We start from the raw sequence: 21,440 nt of genomic DNA, 5'->3' as shown, positions 1-21,440 counted from the left end.
ACAACGTAATAATCATTTTTTGTAGGAGCTGAAATTCTGTACACGATCGCATTGAACAACGCAAAGCAAAACAAATTGACGCCTCACTTGAAAATCATCGAAAGAGACTTTGAGAAACTGGTGCGTGCCAGGAGGAATTTGGGATTGTTCCAACATCACGACGCAATCACAGGCACCAGTAAATCATTCGTTATGCGGGACTACGGTTTGAAACTATTCGAGGGAATTAGGGATACGGTCAGCATTCAGCAGAACGCCTTGCAAAGTTTGGTATATCCGTACGTCGTTATGAAGCCTAATCAAAACTTGATACTCAGCGACGTAGAACGGGAATCGTACGACAAACTACCCAAGAAAACTCCTCTACAAATTTCGGCCACCGGAAAGAATGCTATAAGAAAAGTAATTCTTTATAACAGTCTTTCACAAGTTCAGGAGCAGATCGTTCAGGTTCGAACGAACGTAAGCAATGTTAAGGTATTGAATGCTGATAACAGTCCAGTTCTGTTTCAAATTAATCCCGTTTGGGAGGCGTCCGACAATAATGCGAACTTCTGGATATCAGCAGATGAATACGAAGTGGTGTTTCTGGCCAAACTTCAACCATTATCTGTAACGACTTACAGTGTTGTGTACACCGAAGAAAGTCACGAAAAGCTATCGACAATTTATTGCAACAAATGCAAGAAGAAAACGGCCATTTTAAATAACGGCGAATCCCCCGCCCCCACTATAAAATCAAACTTCACCCTCAAAGCAATTCCTGTAGGCGACATTCAATTAGAAAACCACAAACTCAAATTGTTATTTAACGGAAACACTGGTTTTATGAAGACCATTACACGTAAACATAAACCTAAAATTATGCAATGCGCCATTCAATTTGCAGCTTACCGCAGTGCTCAGTTCCATTCAGGTGCCTATTTGTTTATGCCTGATCCTAACGAAAAGGACTATGAAAAAGATGTTCTGGAACAATACAAGAAACAAATGTCCGTTATAATTACCACTGGACCGCTGTCGAGTGAGTTAACAATTATTTATGGGGCCTTTCTGGTACACAGTGTTGCTATCTATCACGTAGAAAACTCGAGCATTAGTGACGCTATACAAATTGAAAATACGGTTGACTTTGAAAACACACCTAAGAATAGAGAAACTGAATTGTTCATGAGAATCATTTCGAACGTTCAAAACAACGAACCCCCTGAGTTCTATACAGATTTGAACGGATTCAGTACCCAAAAGCGGGTTAAGGTCGAAAGGATTGCTCTAGAGGGTAACTATTTCCCTATAACGTCAATGGCCTACATACAAGACGAAAACATTAGGCTCAGCTTACTTACGAATCATGCACAAGGAGCTGCCAGTTGGCAACCAGGCTACTTAGAAGTAATGTTGGAGAGAAGAACTCTATATGACGATTCCAGAGGTATGGGGGAGGGCCTCGTTGACAATCGAAAAACCGTCTCCAAATACTTTTTACTAATCGAAGATATGTCACAGATAGTCGAGAGTAAAGTCCCGCAAACAAAACGATTCGAGAACTCAGACGACACTTACGAAAAAGGCGAAGTGGTCCGGACTTTCAATGTACCGACCGAAAACGCCGAAGTCTTCAGACAAGAAACCTACTCCAGACCTTCTTTATATAGCAACCATTTGTCGAACCTTTTAAATTACCCTGCCGGTGTGTTCATAGTCGATCCTGAATACCAATCAACTGTCAATAACTCCTTCAGGGTGTTCAACAAAAACTTGCCGTGCGACGTACACCTGCTCAATTTGCGGACGCAGCCCGACTCGGTGTATTCTCAATATCCTTCATCGAATGCTTTAATGGTGCTGCACCGACAAGGATACGACTGTCAAGTTAACAGTAATTACACGTGTTCCTCGAAGAAGTTCAGCGAAGGCACCTCGTTCGATTTCGTCACCGTAAAAGATATGGAAGTGAAGTCCCTGACTGGTATTGAGGAAGTCGCCGGATTAAACTCTCTAGGGGACATGTATTTGGAGCCCATGGCGTTAAAAACATTGAACGTGTCGTTCGGTTAATGTGATCATTTTCTGTAGGGAATTTTTTAGATATTTGTGTATAGATTCATTCTCTTTACAGACTTTTATTCAAATTGAATAATCCTGGGTCATGTCAGTTGCGTGCCCATTATTTTATAAAAATTACTGTAGATATTTGTATATAGGAGGAATTTTAACATATTTATATGTGTATTTGTTTTTTTATCAAGGCAAATTAAAATAATAATTTTAGGTGTCATTAAGTGTACTCTGTCATTTTATTTTATACTTTCACAAGCACTGACTGAAATTATGTTAAAGTATAATGGGATTTTATGAAAATTGAAATTTGCAGTGATCTTTTGTATAACCAATTTTATTTATTAATATAATATTTTATTCGTATATTATTTGTAGTTTTATTATACCCTCCACACAGAAAAATTGCTGAAATTTTAAGTAAAACGCTGATTAGAGTCCTGGATTTTATTTCAGTCAAATATATAAGAATCATTATAATAATATATTTTTTTGCTAAATAGGAATGCGAAAAACATTTTTACATAGATTAAAAATAAAATTAATAATGTACATATCAATCACAGATATTTTATATATGGATACAGAAATGAATAGAAAATTAATAGTAAACCATATATAAGCAGTGAAAAATTTGATAAAACAGTGAGTCTATGCATATTTGTGCTAATCCTTATTTCACTAATAATATGATCAAATTCATTTCACTTAATCTAAAAATAAATAATATAATTGCATCAATAAATTAAAATTGAATAGTTACTAATACCTCTAAATCAATTTAATACACTGAGTAATACAGAACCGCCTTAAAAAGCTACAGAATTGTACAGGGTCTTTAGAAACACCCTGTATAAGTCAAATTAATTTTAATTTCGAGAGTAACACAGAACTGGGTTGAAAAGCTACAAACCTGTACAGTGTCTTTATAAACATCACTGGATCATTCTTGAAAAAAGTTCCTTAGTACAAAATAAACTAAAAATTTCGTATGAACACATGGTTCAAATTAATTTATTTCCAAAAATTTGGTGCATAAATATATTTATTATAAATATCCTTTTATGATCCAAAATCCCGACTATAAATTATTTTGAGACATGCGCTTATAATAAATCTTTTCAATTTTTTTTGTTCTAAAGATCATATTCCTAGGATGGTACAGTGATGTTTGGAAACACCCTGTGCAAGTCAAATTAACTTGAATTTCACATCAATACTACACTTTGTAAAGATTACTTTCGTCAAAGTCACAGGATAAATTAAATACTGAATTAGAAATACAATAAAACATTGTACCGACTAATTATAAACCGCAATACGTAAAAGTTATTTTCAAATACAAATTATGACTTTAACGAAACAATACGTTATCAATGGGAGGTAAATAATCACAAATACTACAGGGAATTACGCTGCATAAACTCACCCTAATAGAGATGGAGAACACGAAAGGAACGGGGTTCGAGAGTCGATGAGGAGAAACCACAGACGATAGTGGGAACAGAGGACAAAGGGAACAGGTAAAGTTACATAGATGAGAAAACGTGCTCAGTAGATTGGTATCTTCTTAGTGATCGTCTTTCGGCACATATGACAAGTCTTGAGAGTGTCCGCACACTTCGAACAGGTACCGTGACCGCAAAGGAAGACTACGTTACGCTTACGCTCCATACAAATGCTGCAGGCGTGAGATTCTTCGATTTCCGCTATCTTACATTCAAGATACCTAATAAAAGTACATACATGTTGTATAAATCATAAATTATCAATGTATAAATAATTAGTAGTACCTCATTCTTTCGGCGCTTGGTTGCCTGCTCTTGGCCGGAATGACCCGTCCATCTTTAGTGACCCGTTTTTGAACCGGTTGGCCGCACTGCAAACACTTCTTCATTCGAGACGAGCAATCTTCGCAGGCGGGTTTATGACCGCACGGCTCCAATCGCACGTTTTCCTCGCTGAGCTCGCTGCACACCAGACATTCAACCGGTTTACTGCTCACACCGTTCGTTTGTTGCGGTTGTTGCTGGGCGCATACGATCTCGTTCTGATAGAGATGGTGATTTGGCGAATTTTCTTGAGAGGTGCCACCGCCCATTTCCAGCATCTTTTCATTTTTGGCCTCGCGCCGAGACCTCCGGCCGCCACCGCCGTTCTTTTCGTCCATGATCCTTGCCGGACTGCTTTTCGGTGTGTTGTTATCGGTTAAATTGTAACCGTCCGTGCTTCCGTTTCGTCCAGCCTCGTTCAGAGCCAAAGGTTCCATATTTAGAGTGTCTGGATCGCTGCCGTTTGAAGATTGCACGCTCGTCTGATTGTTGTCCAATACCGGTTTGTAGCTCTTCAGCAGCTCCTGCAGATGTGACTCTTGAAGCAGGCTTAGGGCAGCCTGTCCTTTGCTGTTCAACGCATCCAAATTGATGCCTCGTTGGATGAGGTAACAAGCTATCGCAAGTGCGAGTCTAAAAAGTGAATTATGTAATACTCGTATCAAAGTAACATCATTAAGTCTTGCCTATATTCAGCGACATCCGACAGTTTCTCATAAATTGCATAAATTTCTGGACTGCTTTCTTGTCGGATTTCCCCTTTGATGTGGGTCCTTTTAATCAGTACAAGATGTAGGGCAGTGTCTTCATCTTCATCTTTGGCATTAATGTTTGCTCTTAATTTGACTAAAAGCTCAATAACCCCACAGTGACCTACAATAAATAAAACAAACAAAATTACAATAAAAAATCATTTTAAGTCAAATAAACATACCTTGGCTGACGGCCAACAGTAGGGCACTCTGATTGCGGTTGTTCCTGAGATCGATGTCCGCCTGACCAGCCCTTACTAATGTCTCAACCACGTCGCGGTGACCGTTGAGGGCTGCCAGGTGAAGAGCAGAGAATCCGTCATCTTTCTTGACGTTCACCAATTGTCGTGCAACGCTTAGAAGCTTCCGAGTCGCAAAGTTCTTGCCCTTGAGGGCGGCGTGATGCAGCACGTTGAACCCACGCTTGTTACGCAACGTAAAGTCCGTGCCCAGTGCGACGCACAACATCTCGATTACCTTTCAGAAAAACAAGATTATAAGTGTGTAAAATGTACGAATGGTACGTTGTTGTAGAAGTACCTGGTAACTATCTTTTCCGATGGCATCGTGGAGGGCAGTGTCTCCGTAAAAGTCGGTGCGGTTGGGATCTGCGCCCGCCGCCAAAAGTATTTGAACGCATCTCGCGGGTTGTTTGTGTGCGGCTATGTGCAAAGCTGTACAACCGCTGCGATTTGCTGTGTTCAATTCGGATCCCGACTTGATTAACAGGTCCAAAATCTAAAACAAAGAATATGTATACACTGTTGTACTTGCTAGAGAAATAAATGTTACCCCCGGTTGATTTCCGAATGCCGCGTAATGCAGGCAAGTGTCGCCGTCGTTGTCGCTGGCGTTCACCGATGCCCCCGAGTGCAGGAGCAGTTTTACGATTGGCAGGTGACCTTGATGAGAGGCGACTTGCAGAGCCGTTTTGCCTCCACTGCGCATGTCCACCATGTCACGTGGCACGCCATCCAAAAGACGCTGGACGGTTTCTAAGTGACCCTGGGCGGCCGCCCTCACCAACTGGTCGGCGACGCCGTTCGTCTGGTTGTCTGAGGAGTTCGACGGATGCCACTGGACTAAAATTTATTTTGTTAAAAACACACGTTAAACACGGTACAATTTAATTCTTACTGGAGGGTTTTTGTCTTTGATTTTGGCTCGCATGCATTGTATTGTCCAGTTCGGCAGCACTTCCCGGTATCAGCCGAACACACTGGGGATTTAAAGTCCACGCCTGACCATCTAGTTGGACCCTTAAGTCCCCGTCCGAATAAATCTTCAACACTTTGCCCAGTTTTCCCAATGACTGCAACACAAAACAAATTCATAAATATAAATATATAAAATTGTGAATAACCACTTACATTTTTCATTATTTCTATCCATTCTCCATGGCCCTTTTGTAGCTCCTTAACTTTTTCGACGTCTGTGATTACGCTAACCACGTCGCCCACTGCGATTGTGTTTACTTTGTGCAAGACGACTGGATTAAAAGTCCAACGATTGTTGCATCCCTCGTACTGTACACGGATATCACCTTTGTCGGTCACTCTATGTACAGTACCGACTTTTCCAATGTACTGCAACCATAAAACATTGTTTTACTTTTTTTCTAAAGTGATACGATTCTTCGTATTTTTGTTTTCAAACATATACAGATTACATATATTGAAATAGCATTACGTAAAAATAATCATGTTGCCTATAATGGTGCACAATTACCATAGCAAGGTTTCAACAAATATTTATTAGTTTATGGTTGGTTACCAATTATATAAAACAAATTTGATATTTTATCAATGAAGAAAAAAAAAATTGAGGACTAAGCAATGAAAAAAAAAAAAGAGTTGTTTTGATCAGATTAAGACAGAACAGTACGGAGACTCTGCACCTTGAAGTGATTGTAAAAATACAGGATATTGTGACGATCTGAGGGGGAAAAGAATGTATATATTTTATTCTCTTGATTTGGCTGCCAGAGATTATGTCCCATAGCTTGATTGAATTGAAAGATGATAAAAATAAAATAAATTTACCTCGGCCATTCTGGGGTTCCACCCGCCGTGTCCCTGCTGAAGGGCCTTGAGCCGATCCTCGGACACCGTCACCTGCACCTTATCGCCCACATTGAACGGCGGCGGTCCCAGACGTGTCGGCCGCACCACCGTCTGTTCCATGTTCTGCCCCAAGACCGGCAAATGCTCTGGATAGTACGTACCGCCGGACGCCGGCTCCACGAACTTGATGTCGCAGTTTCCTTTGTGACCCAATCGGTAGACGTTCGTCGATCCGGAAAACCAAGCGACGTTTGCGACCGAACGGCTGCTCTCGTTGTCCCAACCACGGATATCCAACACTTTGCCCACTTTGCCTTTGCCGAAATCGAATTTCGTTAAAGCTATCGCGTCAGCCGCGAACAAATCACATACCTTCTCCGCCATCCTGATTGCCCCATTCCCAGTTGAAGCCGCGGACCACCTTGGCGCCGGCGAAGACGCCTCGCAGCTCGCACTGGCGGGCGTCCGCCCTCTGGGGTAGGTCGACGCCTTGGGCCGTGGCGGAGTCGAAGCGACGGAAAGGATGCGTTGTGTCGTGGGCGCCGCCATGGTAACACGTGTAGCACAGGTCGTAATCGGAACAACTCGTGCATTTATACCGCATGCCCGCTATGCCCTGCCAGTTGCAGCCGTCGCATTTGATGTTGGGATGCTTAACGCCTGGATACAGTGATTTCATCAAGTTAGTAAATAAACATTTACTAAATGATCTTTTCCGTAGTTAATAGGTGCATTAATTATTTACTAATATAATTTAATAATAATAATACTGTTATCATTAAGAATATGAATAATATTTACTTTATGGATAAATACACAAGTTGACATTTTATTATGATTATATTATGAGCTAATAAAATTGCTTACACTTAATCTCTAATACACTAATTTTTGTTAACTCATCTTTAATAACAATAAAAGATAAATCTATTTTTAAATTAAATTTACTACGAAATTATATTTGTTTTTAAAAATAATTCATAAGAATGTTGGATTGACTTTTTGTAGATATGTATACCAAACTTTGGGAATTCCACTGATTTACAGTGATAGCCAGAGAAACAGCACACATTACTATCTTAACATTAATTAGAATTTTATTTTATTTAAAATAATTACACTGTATTGTTTCTCCCATTATTTTTGTACCTAAATCAAAATAAATTCTATTTCACACATTTCACAGAAAGAGCACATTATTGAAAACTATATATTTATTCGTACCTGTAAAGGGTGAGGCAAAGATTCATTGAAATGTCAGCAATGATCATTTCAAATTAAATTTCACGATTCTTCAATTAATAACCACAATTTATCTAAATTTGATGCTTTTTGGTGTTTTAATTGAAATGACATATTGTTCTACAAGTTTTCAAACGTATTTAGTTCCGGTCAATCGAGAATCTCATCATTTTTATCTTTTAGCCAACTTTGAACAGCTTTGGATGCATGTTTCGTATCATTATCAATCATAAAAATCCATGTAATTAGTAGGTTATTATAGGCAAATGGTTCCTTTTACTAATAATTTTTTGTAAACGTCTTATAAAATGTCAATTAAAGGAACACCATACCAAAACTTTTCCTCCATCATGTTTCAGTTTTTGTATTATATCTGGAAGCTAAACTTTTAATAGGAGAACGATGAATGTATTTTTTATCATCTGATCTTGTAGTTTTGAACATAGATTCATCACTTCAAAGTACCGTTCGTCAAAATTCTGTAAGATAATACATTTTTTGTGCAAACTTTTAGTCTTGTTTTTTGATCTCAATGGTTTTTTACTAAAATATATTCTTCCAAGGTTTATTCATTCAGTCGACTTTTGATTGATCTATTTAGACACATTTAATAAAATAATATAAATCCTACTAAAAATAAATTTTAACTATTAAGAAGATTGTTAAATACATACACAAAACGTAAATCCAATTATTGATATATATTTTTTATACTGACTGGACAATTGGAATTAAATTCTTTTATGAAATATCCTATAAAATGTTTGAGTATTTGTTTTGTGCTATTTTTCTGACCACCATTGTGTACATATAAGTAACATTAAGATGATATTTTTGTAAATGAGAAATTAGAATAATGTTTATAAAATATAATTAAAAACACATTAATATGAGTAATACTTATTTATGGGTCACATTTATTATAATTATTTAGTTATAACTGTTCAATATCATTGTTAATCAACGTCAACAATTACCTTAAGTTGTCACTATATGGATCAAATAATTAACACAACACTGTCAGGTAAATATTTACAATATTCAGAAAAACTCTGTGAACAATACTCTCACATAAAACTTCATACACTACTACTCAAGTGTCATGCATATCATAATAATTTTAATTTCTATTAGGCTGTTGCAAAATCTACAATAATAGTAATTTCTTCAGAACCATGCACAATCAGTTTTAAGATCACAATTAAAAATGTTAATCAGTATTGAAATCAAGGACACGATTTTTATATTAGGAAATCATTTCCTAACTCTGCAATTATTTAAATTGTTTATTAATTATAACAAACCAAGGTAGGATTTTTATATTTTAATAACAAGCATACAGGGTCACTCGAAACTGTAAATAGAAGTAAATAGACCCAATAAATAAACCATTGACCATAAACCAGTGAGACAAACATATTGGTGTTAAATTTAATTGGATCAAATTTACTATCTATAAATTACTTATTCAATTTTATATCAAAATGTTATTGAAAACATTAATGACATATAAACTGAAACAAAAAAAGATGTTTATATGTCATTAATTATTAGCACAGTTTAAATGTAACAAATATTGCAAAGAAATGAAAATAAGAAACTTACCAATTTGTGCATTATCAATGACCCTCAAGTCAAACTTTCCCAAATAACCAACCCTATAGTTGGTCCTTGTGCCATTGTCCCACTGGACAACTACAGTTTTGTCAGGTGAGCCCACAGTACCAGATTTTCCAATTTCACAAACAGTCCCCACATTTCCTTCACCACCATCTAAAACAAACAGTCCAATGAAAACAACAAAAGACAAAGGAAATAAAATGCAGTTGTTAACCTTGGTTGTTCCAAGACCAGTCTGGGCCACGGACAATCCTAACACCAGGGGTGAGCATATCAATCGAACTCCGGACGGGACACGGCCAACAAACGTTTTGCCCACTTTATGTAAATTAATTGGGGCCGTTGAATCAATGTACCGTCCGTGGATCCTGCATACTGAACACCACGTTTTCCACCACCGTTTTGGCACTTGGTTGACTATTACATGTGTGTGGGGATTTCTTAGAAATTAATCATGTTCTTCAAAAATCTCTTATATTACGAACAAATTGTTTTGTTATTGTCATTTTTTGACAGACCGTTTAATTTGTTACGTCGACGTTGGTGGCGCTTTTCGTCAGGGTGCGTTCCGAAATTTTATCAATGGGGAAATCACAAAACTATTTATTGGATGTTTTGGGCAATAAGTCGTCGTCGTCTGTGTTGTAATTAAGTTTAAGTTGTTCTAAAAAAAATTATTCATTTAAACATAATTTATGTAAGTTATATTCCTTGTTAATAGAATAAAAAAATTAAAATATTTGACAAATTTGGTTCTCATTATTTGATTTAAATATTTTAATCCAAATATAATAATTTTAATTAATGTAACAGATATTTGTATTCGCACGCAAACATCTATTTCACCAATTCAATCATATTATTGATTTATTACGTATCACTTAGCGTCAATTGTGATACAATTAATGTTTTAATAAAACATACAAATGTACTGACTTATGTAAAAACAATTTTAAAATGCAATTATTTTTTATGTATATATATTTATTTTTATATTAATATTCAGTAGAGGCCATAATTATAACAACTTATCAAAATACATTAAAAATAATAATAATTTTATTGTTTTTCTGTTATTATTGTGTTTACTACAGAACTGATCAATATAATTTTATTCTAAAATTCCGTTTTTTATGTTTCAATGGATATAATTATATCAATTTTTTACTTTATGGTCTTCCATTGTTCTCTGAGAATTTAAATATATTATATACTAAGTCTCAGCTTATTATAATTATTTAATCATTGGTCGAAGTGAAAGTGTAAGAAAAATTATAATTCAGCGTTACGTTCTTGAACTAAACTTTGAAGATGGGATGCTTATTTAACCCCAGATCTATAAGAAAAGATCCAATCTTATCTTCAATTGAAATTAAAGCTAACCTGGACGAAATGGAACATATGATCCCCACGTTTGTAAACAAATTCGACGTACAAATTTAAATGAATGATAACCAGCAATGTAAGAAGCTTGAATGACTATAGGCTGATCGTATGTTCGGAAAATAGTAAAGCCTATGGGCCCAAATTAAAAAAAAAAAAACAAAAAGGATATTATATAAAATATTAATGTTAAATTAAATAACAGATTTAATCGAAAAATTCCCTTTCAAAATTAAGGTTGTTATATTTATGTTCAGCTCAATCCAAAAAAATATATGTAACATTTTACAGAATACAAATATATTAATTTTTATTATCTGTATAAAACAACAATAGTAAATTAATATTATTTTAATAGTATACAAATAAGAGTTATTAATATACTTTTAAAATGTGTATTATTTCTATGGATATTTATTTCAGATTTAATTTACGTACAAATTATTTTGATCTACAAAATGAATGATAGTAGAATTATTGTATAAAATAAAATATTTTAATTGCATTTAATTAAAGGTGTATATTTTCTAATAGACATTAAATAGTATGTGTTATTTCTCTGGCCACCATTGTAAAATCAATATTTATTTTATTTAAGTTTGACATCAATAAACATGTTTACACTGTCATATTAAAAGTATCCTGTAAACAGAAACAATTTAATTAAAACGCACAGTTACTTACTTAACAAATTATTATTAAAAACTACAGAAATACAATAAACAATGTGTAAACTAAAACATATGTGAAAATAGGTTACAAGGATTGGACTTTTGTTTTCAAATTGATGGGTGGCTTCATTTCATTTCTAATGATTAATTCTATCCGTCGCAACATAACATAAGTCCAAAATCCTTCTACCCTAACAAACTCAATGCCTACAAAAATCCAATATGTGAAAATATTATTAGATGATCGAAAAACTATAATAAAAAAAGTCTTATGCTTAGAATGAGTTGTACTGAACTGCAAAAAATTGATTCGTATTTATGCTTCATCAATTTTAATTGCGACCGTCAATTTATCGACGTAATTTTTTGCAAATCAGCTTTAGCTCATTACTAGGAACATGTCAATTTTTTGTACTGAGATTCAATTTTGAAATAGCATATATCGATGCATAAAAATTTATAAAAAAATAAATGAAAAAACAATTCCTAAATATATTATAATCACAAATAAAACAATTAGTGGCATCAACAGTTTCAAAATACTTATTCATGAGAAAAACTAAACAATGTATTGCTACTATATGTATATTAAATTTCGTTGTACAACTTATTGAGTTAATAAATTGTTCTAATTAATTTACCAACCCCAAATATTGTTGAACAACCAAATTAATTTAAAAAAATACGCTTTCAAGATATGGAGTATATTTTAAGTTTATATTTTTATTAAAATATGGTACTTTGTCCTCTCTCCTATTTCTACTTTCACATCCTAAATAAACAATAATGTTATTAATGTTACAATAAGCAACAAAAAAATTTCCGCATATTGCTTAGCTGCAATATTCCATTTACCAATAAATACTTAAAAAAAAACTGATGAATTAGACTTCACTGATAATCACCCATTGTGAATTTTATCAGATGCATATATTACTTGTAACTCAAGAGACAATTATTTTCTCTGAAAATTATTTGTAAAATAAAAAACTCATTAGGTAGTACTTTTCAATACAGGATTATATCACAGCCTTTCTTAATAAAAAATGTTAAAAGTTACTTGTTCATAAATAAAAAGGAAAAATAGTACATCAGAACGTAATAATTAAACAACAAAAACTTAAATAGTCTACATCAGAACGATTAAATTAAAAACATGTAAATGCATTAGAGTGTGATATATCTAGGTCTCCTCAATGACAAAACCATTCTTAGTTATAAAAATAAAGTTGCAATATAAAATAAAATATTTATGTACAAATTATATACAAAACTATTTGAATATGTACATTTACAATTGTAAATTATGCAAATCCATATTCAAATTATTAACCTTAAATAGGCAAGAAATAACTTACTGAGCTTCAGAACTTAATAGATCAATAATATTATCCAAATCAACATTTTCGCCGTTTAAAATTTCAGCGCCATTTACATCCTCTTGTAAATAATCCGCACTCGACATACTCAAATCAGCATTTGTATCCAAATTCATACCTTGCATTAAATTATTCTCTCCTTGAATACTGTCTATTTCATTTGTCAAATTCAGCATATCATCTGGATTGAAAGCAGGTTTGCCATCAGGTTTGTCTACATCAGGTATTTTCGGATCAGGGGGTAAATCTGCCGTTTTAGGTGAATCTCCCGACTCGATTGGTAGTGGAACATTGCTCTCAAACAACTCAAGTAAGTTGGCAATGTCTGTCTGGCTTAATCCACTTAGGGTCTCTTGTACGCTGTTCAGTTCATTTTGTGTGCTGTCCAAGAATTTATTGAAGTTCTCCTTTGATCCAAGTACTTTGTCCAGGGTAATTGAGGTTTTTTCTGTTATATTTGGGATTGCTGACACCACTGGTGGGCTTTTGCTGGTGCTGGGGATGTTCTCATCAAGCACATCTTTAGGTGGTACTGGTTCAAAATACTTTTCATTGTTTGCCATGTTACCAAGGATGTTGGAGCCCTCCATGTCGACATAGTCAGGCTCAAACACTTCATTAATGTTGGGATTCAGGCAGACATTCTCAGAATCATCCTCATCTGGTTCTGTCACTATGTGTTGGCCTGCTTCTGTGTTAGACATTTTTTCATCATACTTTTTCCAGTATTCATTAGGACAATCATTGTGCTCTAGTTCAAATATTGTGGGGCCCTCATCTTTCTTGGAGTTGTGTCCAGTCTTTTGCTTTTTTACTGGACTCAATACCTCTGGATTGTTACCTTTATATTCAAGCTCAAAATACCCTGGCCTTTTTGATATACTTTGTCCTTTATTTTCCTTTGGTAGCCTACCAGTACTCCTCTTCTGCACATTTGAACTGTGCATGTAGTGCACCAGGAAGTGGATGAGTTTGTTGATTATTTGCGTCTGTTTGGCATGCTTCATTCTTAAATTGTTCAACTCACTCCATAAAGCACCATTCTCCTGTTTTAGTGACTTTAGTTCAGTATCCACCAAAGTCTGTTTTGATTTCATTGTTCTTATTGATTTATAAATGGACTCCAATTCTTGTGGGTCCACGACGTCTTTGCTCGGAGCATTTTTGTGCGTCGTTACTTTTCTGGATATGAATTTCAATAATTCGGGCACATCTTTAAGAAAGTAATCATGGAAGAACTCCATCTCACCATCTTTTTCAGAATGTTGTCGTTTGTGAAAGCCATACATATTTAGCTGTCTCACAAAGCTAGACATGTTGTTGTGCTTGAAATACTTAGGTAGTAACTGCATCATGAACTGAATTTGATCGTAGATGATAAATCCATCGCCAACAGCATTCCACTCAATTATGTTGTAGGCGTCATCGTCGTACAGTATTTTCCACAATTTTTTCAAGAATAAAGGGACCTCTAGCTTGCTAATATCCTCCTGTTCGCACTTAACTGCTTTAACCTGTTCCGGGTCGCCTTCCTTATCCATTTTTGATTTTAAATGGGACCAAGTTATTTGCACATAAATCTAACAAATTATAAAAACTACCACTTTACACAACATGTAATTGGCTCTGGTATGGGAAAATAATGTTAATTACATCAGAAATGTAATGAGACCGTAATTTGACAATCAAAACACGTATATTTTCTTTAGCACTAATTTTATTATTTGCACTGGATAAAAATATCATTATTTCAAAGTGTCAAATGTCATAAACATCCGATCACATGCCGCAAATCCGATATAATAGACTAGTTTCGTTGTTTATTCAATAAAATAATATTGTTAAATTGTTCTTATTAAAATAAACATATTTATATTATTTTTATTAATTAGATACTAATATAAATACAATAAACGGTATGCAACCCATGTTACACTCAAATTGGATAACTAGGGATATTCCACATGAAATTTGACACGTATATTTTATATTCCTTAATATGTATCTTGAACTTCAAAAAAATCATCCAGGTAAATTTTTATAATTTTTTTATAAATCATTCAAAATACCAAGCATTTTTTAGTTTCTTTCATGAATGAAAATTCCGTACATTTAATAATTTGTAAGCTTATTGATTCATTAATAAAAAACTTTTATTATTAATAACAATTAAAATCGATTTCTGTTGGACCTGAATTTTGGAAAAATCTTTGAAAAATGAGTCCTACTTAAAATTAACGTATATCAAAAATTCTTTAATTTGGTCGTAAAAATGCCAGTTTTATATGCATAAACATAAAAATTCCCACTATGAACAAAAAAATGAAAAAAATATTATTACGAGATATTTTCGAACTTTTAATTTATCTCCGGGAAATGAGTCTAAATTAACGAAATACTAATGTATATCCAAAATTAAGTGATTTGGTTGTAAACAACCTGTTTTATAAACAAAATTATCAACAATTATTATCAAATAAACAACTAATCAAACTCATTTATTGACTAAATTATAAAAATATATTTTCTTGTTTCCTTTTTACTTGTTTTTAATGGAATTTTGTATATGGGAACAAATTTCAAGAATATAATTTTTATTTTTATAATTTTATTATTATAATATTTTTAATTTATTTGAAATACTAAAATTTAACCATTGGTTAATCATTTTTAATAATTAACAATATTTATTAAATTAATTCAGTTAATTTATGTGAAAATTTTCAAATCCTAAAATTTGATACCGAAATAAAAAATTTCATTATAAACAAATAAAAAGAAATAAGAAAATATGTTTACATATTTTAGTCGGTAAATGAGTTTTATTAATGACAATTTTTACATTTTGCTTATAGAACAGTTTGCCTACAAACAAACCAATTTATTTTTGACATGTAACAATTTATCTTTTTAAAATAGTAAATCAAATAATTTTGATATATATTAATTTTTCATTAGATTACACTCATTTTACGAAGTTAATTAAAAAATTCTAAAAAATAAATGCTCATTTTAACTCTTATTATTTCTATCCAGTGACTATATATGGAATTCATTTAAAATATTATTAGGTGTCTGATATTTTGGTATATAGTAATTCGACAATTTTGAATGCTTTTTTTATAAAAATTAAATATTTTATATATAATTATAATTCAGCACCAGTATTCCAAATAAAAACCCGTGTATAAAACAATTTTTTATTCACAAAAAATAAAACTATTAAAATATATTATTTCAACGATATGTCTTCTTACATAACAATAAAGGCAATTGGTGAATTGTTGTTTCCACACGCAATCATTTACTTAATCCGGATGAGTCCTTATCCAGCATCAATGATTAGGGAAACAACGTTAGTTCTTCGAGTTAAACGATAATCTACAAATCTTTCTACGCTTTGTCGTTAAGTGGAATTCCTTCCGGAGCTACGTTTTGTTGCGGTTCTTCATCTTTGGCGTAGATAAATCTGTAGAGGAGCGCTCCCAAAAATCCGGCAGCCAATGGTCCCACCCAATAGAGCTGAAATATACAAACAACATTTTTATTGATACTCGAGGTTACACAATTTTAAAATACTTACCCAGTGGTTGTCCCAATCTCCGTTAAACAAGGCTGGGGCGAAGCTTCTGACGGGGTTCATGTTGGCTCCGGTGTAGGGACCCTGTGACGAAAAACACATTCGTCAGTATTTGCAAGTTTAATCAGTCAAAATCTAAACTTACGCCAGCCATGGCGAGGACGGCAATGGCGAAACCGAACCTGATTGGAACGGAGTCATGGTGGTTGGAGTTCCTGGAGTCCCACACGCCACAACAAACCAGGACCAAGATGAAGGTCAGTAAAAATTCAACGAGGAGTCCTTGGTACGGCGTAATACTAGGGTTTACAGCCGGCGAACACACACCGATTACTTTCGTGGTGTTTGTTGATGCGTTTATCAGTTGACCGGGAGTTACAGACTAAACAAAAATATTATTAGGCATAATTAAGCAGTGGGAGGTTGATTAAATGATTTACCTTAAGCAATCCAAATCCAAGGAGAGCTCCGAACATTTGTCCAGCGAAGTAAATTGGTATTTGGATAAGTGGAATGTTTCCAAGGGTAGCTGCGGCCACTGTTACGACTGGGTTAATGTGAGATCCTGATATGTGGCCAAATATCTGGAAAAATATTAAATAATAATATTAATTTAGAAAACCACAACAGGAAATTATTATGGTGGCAGCCTACAGACAATTCTGGGAATTTTATGTGAGATGTATGACTAACAAAAATATCTTTAAGGTCTTGTGTAATTAATTATAACCAAGATTTTAATGTGCATAAGTAATAATAAATGTATAACTATATAATGCACAATTATTTCACTATTTATCAAATATTTTCTAGACTACTTCAAAAATTAGATTAAAATAATAATAATTATAGATAATGGGAACAATATCTAAAATATGTTATTAGTAAACACTACTAAATTTATATCAAAAACTTTTTATAGATGATTTAACAAGTTAATTGTTATACACATTAATAAATTAAAATACATTAATACCTAAGCCTTAGACGTTGGCAATGAAATAAAATATAAAGAATTATTGTGAAAAACTCGTTAATATTGTAATTAAATATTTACCAGATAAAGTATATAAATATGTTCACATATATTGCATAAACTCTTTTGTTTTATTATCGTCGATAAACGGCTACAGACGTAGCACACTTATATACATTTATTTTAAGATTTACATTTACTTACATATTTATTTAACTCAAGTAAAACGATTATGTAAACTACGTTTAAAAATTCAAAATTATATTAATGTGATGCACAAAACTTTGCCAGAGAATCTAGGAATACACAAATAAATTAAAAAAAAGTGTCGAGATGAAAATAGAAAATTATGCCAAAAAATATAAATCAGGCGAAACGGGAGTATTATTAGGAGAACGGGATAAATTTAAACTTAATGTGCTGAAAATGTATGCGGGAAACCAAAACAAAGTAATAATTAAACGCATATTTATTGTTTGGACAAACGTACATATTAAATTGTTGATTGTAATTAATGCATGCTGCAAATGTGGTTTGTATTAATTTTCAATGTAAACCTGTTACTTGTTAATACATAATGTGATATAATTATTTTAAAAGATTTTATTACAAATTATCGTTGGCACATTTATTCATCAATATTAACAGCAGTTATTATTAGGAGTTTATAAAAAGATGTTATTAATTATTGATAAATTTATTTTGGGGTGTATTTATTTACATGTTAAGTCCATCAATGTCACTTTTAAATCTTATTGTCTAAACAATTGTCTAGATGTGTTTAAAGAACGGTAATCAGTACAAACTCAATCTTTTATTATAATTAACGACACGTAGATCGAATTATTAATTGACAAAAGTATTAATGATTAATTTTATATTTGTATATAATATATAAACTTAGATCTTTGATTTTTAACCCGTAAACAGATTAATAATAAATTATTATGCATATCTGAAATCAAGTATTATAAAAGTATGGTATTATAAATTAGATAAAATAAATATTTTAATTTCGGAGAGGTACTTATTTAAACAAAATTTTGTATAAAATACAATAAATTATAAAATATCAATATTATTATTTTGGTGAATACTAAATTATAGATTTTTTTTGTCTTTTAACTATTTTGATTAGAGTAAAGAACTGATTAATAAAAAGAAGTATTAAAATATTATTCTCTAATAAAATATATGTATTAAAATTTGGCTTCAAAATAAATTTTTATATCTTCTAATGATTATTTTGAAATGGGAAACCATTAGGGTAATTATTGATAATATGAATAAAAATATTTTAAAAATTAAATTTGAAAAATAAAAAGAATTAAATCGTAAATAGATAAATAATGAATTAATATACATATCTAAAATGAAATATTACTAAAGTAAGTACTAATTATTTCGAAATAGGAAGTTATTAGAGTAAAAAATTAATTAATCAAAATAAATAATAAAATATTATAAAAACTGAACTTAAAAATAAAACTATATCTCACTGAATATTTTTGAAATTAAATATGAGCAGACTACAAAATTGAAAATATATTAAAATATTACGATATATTTATATATTTTTTATACAACAGACGTTAAAAAACTTGTTGACTTTAAACATAATTTCAAAGATATTTTCCAAAGAATTTTTTCTATAACCAACTTTAAAAAGGAAATTATTTGAGCAAAAATTGATTAATGAAAATATGTATTAAAATATTTCAAAAATAAAATTATATCTAACTGAATTATTAGAATATTATTAACTAGATCTGATTAAACTACAAATTTGATTAACAACTTTTGCATGCAACTTGAAAATGACTAAATGTTGAAGAACTGGAAAATGTTGGTGTTGCGGCTTACTTCATCAAAAAATATAAATAAATAAATTTTAAAAAATGTCAGTAATGTTTATTTTGCTTACTGTTTCAAGAAAAATGACCAAGGAGTTTATAAAATTTTATTTACCCTGTATTTTAATAACTGTTTGAGTTATAAATGGTTGCACTTACTTGTACAGCTACCATAACAGCGAGACCGAAAGTCCATGAGATTTGTTCGTGAGGAATGCTGTTGCCGCTGGTGATGCCGGCGACGCATCCCATGCAGCCCAGGAACACCAGGATGGCGGTACCGCCGACCTCACCGGCGAAAAGCACTACCCTGTCGACCGTGGTCATGTTGTCACCTATCTGAATCTTCTTTCCTACACGAATTGCATATATATATATATAATTAGTTTTTAGTTACTAGTATTTTCTATCTTATCTGACGATTCGTGGTTGTATCAGATAAGACAAGGTGGAGTGGATGTGCCCCCCTTCTAAATAAACAAAAGGGCACACGTGCTTGATGTTTTTAACATGTTCAACAGATTTGTCAATTGTTAAATAGATAACTTTACTGAAAATACGAAGTTGCATTAATTAACCAATTGGTCGCCATAATTTTCAATTGAATTTGGTGCAATTTTTTTCAATGATGCCAAAGATGGTTGAATTTAAAGAAATTACAATTTTCCGCCTTTTATGTTTGTAAAATTTCTCACTCTTACTAACACCATTACTAAGAATAGACCAAGCAATTATTTTATTAAGAAGTAAGTGCAATAAATAAATTGTTTAGAATGGAAAAAATTTGTTTGTTGTTACAATACTTTAATTTGTCAATTTATGTGTCATTTAGGTGTATCATGCAAAAATGTTATAAAATTGTTGTTCAGCAGTAGACTCGATTTGATTTCTTCTACACTAATTATAAAAATTACTTTTATGATCATAAATATCATGCGTCTGATCATTATTATTATTATCTTTATAAATAACAGTTAACATTCTGATTATTGGATTTTCTATATTTGTCCCTTGTAGCATGCAAAAGTGTAATAAACATTTTCTTTTGCACAAATTAAATTATGAATGATGATTTATTTTTCTAAACATCAATATTAATTGCTAATTTATTGCTTATCATATAACTTTTTTAATATAATTTCTAAAAAACTAATTAAACTGTTAAAGAAAATATTTAATTTTACAGTTGTGAAATTTATTTAATCAGTTCCGTCAGTAATCTACAAATACTGATTATTTAACTTCTATACGTTTGTGTGTTTTAGGATTTACATTTATAACAATTGTGCTCATAAATGGAGCTACTTATTTAGTTGTAAGGATTTATTGTTATCATAAACGTCGGTTATACTACCACTTACTTAACCCAGTTAAGATAGGCGACAGATGATGTAGAATTTAGGTATTTTATACACATATTTTCAATTTTTATCTTATCTTAATTAAAAACCCTATCAGAAAAATTTCAAAAATAGTTTCTTTAACCACTTTAACAAGTTACAATTAAAATTTAATATAAAAGAACATATTTTCAGGAAAACATAAATAATATTATTTGAATGCACTGTTCCAGAATTTGACCTATTACATAAAAAATCAGTTACAACATATTAAGTTATCATACAGCGTTGTTTTCGTTATATTATCGAAAAAATTCGTTATACATCATTCAATGCTATCATATCATTATCATTACATTAGTAGTGAAGTGGCATATAAACTTGTAACAATGCTTACGGCTTTATTGAAATTTTATTTAGCTCTCCGATAGCTCTCATGTCGTGACCCCTTATTTATTGATAACTGGAGAAAAAAAGTCACAAACAAATATTTATAGTAAAGCATTCAATAAATCACTCCACTGATTAGATTCAAATTACAATCATTTATTTAATAACATGGATGAAATCGTTTATTTGACGTATCATGGTCCAAAATGCATGAAACTAAACGGAAGTTGTATTCAGTAAACCATTAACACATGAATTACTAGATACTTTCCATTTTTTATTGTTACGTGAGTTGTGAACC

The 21,440-nt window shown here is 32.2% G+C and overlaps 4 protein-coding genes across 12 annotated transcripts in view; 1 reads left to right on the top strand and 3 right to left on the bottom strand.

Moving 5' to 3' along the window:
* Positions 1-2,424, top strand: part of LOC109601623 (alpha-mannosidase 2) — a 118,995-nt gene extending 116,571 nt beyond the window's left edge. For all 6 annotated transcript variants that reach the window (XM_049966944.1, XM_049966942.1, XM_049966943.1 and 3 more), the window contains one exon: positions 26-2,424. In XM_049966944.1, the coding sequence (XP_049822901.1) occupies positions 26-2,058 (2,033 nt within the window). In that variant the 3' untranslated portion in view covers positions 2,059-2,424. The remainder of the gene's footprint in view (positions 1-25) is intronic.
* A 66-nt stretch (positions 2,425-2,490) lies between these two features.
* On the bottom strand, positions 2,491-10,166 carry LOC109601624 (E3 ubiquitin-protein ligase MIB2). Its single transcript, XM_020017876.2, has 12 exons — positions 9,782-10,166; positions 9,553-9,720; positions 7,078-7,365; positions 6,685-7,019; positions 6,013-6,228; positions 5,780-5,954; positions 5,435-5,724; positions 5,183-5,380; positions 4,825-5,119; positions 4,577-4,763; positions 3,852-4,523; positions 2,491-3,787 (listed from the first exon to the last, which is right to left on the bottom strand). The coding sequence occupies exons 1-12, from the start codon at positions 9,837-9,839 to the stop codon at positions 3,610-3,612; spliced, it is 3,060 nt and encodes a 1,019-aa protein (XP_019873435.2). The 5' UTR covers positions 9,840-10,166; the 3' UTR covers positions 2,491-3,609.
* Positions 10,167-11,626: 1,460 nt separating this feature from the next.
* LOC109601621 (heat shock factor protein) lies at positions 11,627-14,686 on the bottom strand. The gene has a single exon (XM_020017872.2). The coding sequence runs from the start codon at positions 14,539-14,541 to the stop codon at positions 12,976-12,978; it is 1,566 nt and encodes a 521-aa protein (XP_019873431.1). The 5' UTR covers positions 14,542-14,686; the 3' UTR covers positions 11,627-12,975.
* A 1,500-nt stretch (positions 14,687-16,186) lies between these two features.
* The window catches only part of LOC109601622 (aquaporin AQPAe.a), a 31,766-nt gene continuing 26,512 nt past the window's right edge, over positions 16,187-21,440 (bottom strand). For all 4 annotated transcript variants that reach the window (XM_049966729.1, XM_049966730.1, XM_020017873.2 and 1 more), the window contains 5 exons: positions 19,569-19,762; positions 17,021-17,164; positions 16,726-16,962; positions 16,584-16,664; positions 16,187-16,522 (listed from right to left, as the gene is read on the bottom strand). In XM_049966729.1, coding sequence (XP_049822686.1) covers positions 16,394-16,522; positions 16,584-16,664; positions 16,726-16,962; positions 17,021-17,164; positions 19,569-19,762 — 785 coding nt within the window. In that variant the 3' untranslated portion in view covers positions 16,187-16,393. The remainder of the gene's footprint in view (positions 16,523-16,583; positions 16,665-16,725; positions 16,963-17,020; positions 17,165-19,568; positions 19,763-21,440) is intronic.

Source organism: Aethina tumida, chromosome 4 (assembly GCF_024364675.1).
Source record: "Aethina tumida isolate Nest 87 chromosome 4, icAetTumi1.1, whole genome shotgun sequence".
Taxonomy (NCBI): Eukaryota; Metazoa; Arthropoda; class Insecta; order Coleoptera; family Nitidulidae; genus Aethina; species Aethina tumida.
Note: the sequence above shows the minus strand (reverse complement) of the source record. Positions and strands in the feature narration are given on the sequence as shown.

Bases quoted from the DNA above. Each gene is read 5' to 3' on its own strand.
- LOC109601621 (XM_020017872.2), bottom strand. From the start codon at position 14,541: ATGGATAAGGAAGGCGACCCGGAACAGGTTAAAGCAGTTAAGTGCGAA.
- LOC109601624 (XM_020017876.2), bottom strand. From the start codon at position 9,839: ATGCTCACCCCTGGTGTTAGGATTGTCCGTGGCCCAGACTGGTCTTGG. The intron at 5,955-6,012 runs GTAAGTGGTTAT...TTTGTGTTGCAG, and splicing joins GGATAGAAATAATGAAAAAT to TCATTGGGAAAACTGGGCAA. The intron at 5,725-5,779 runs GTAAGAATTAAA...AATAAATTTTAG, and splicing joins TCAAAGACAAAAACCCTCCA to TCCAGTGGCATCCGTCGAAC.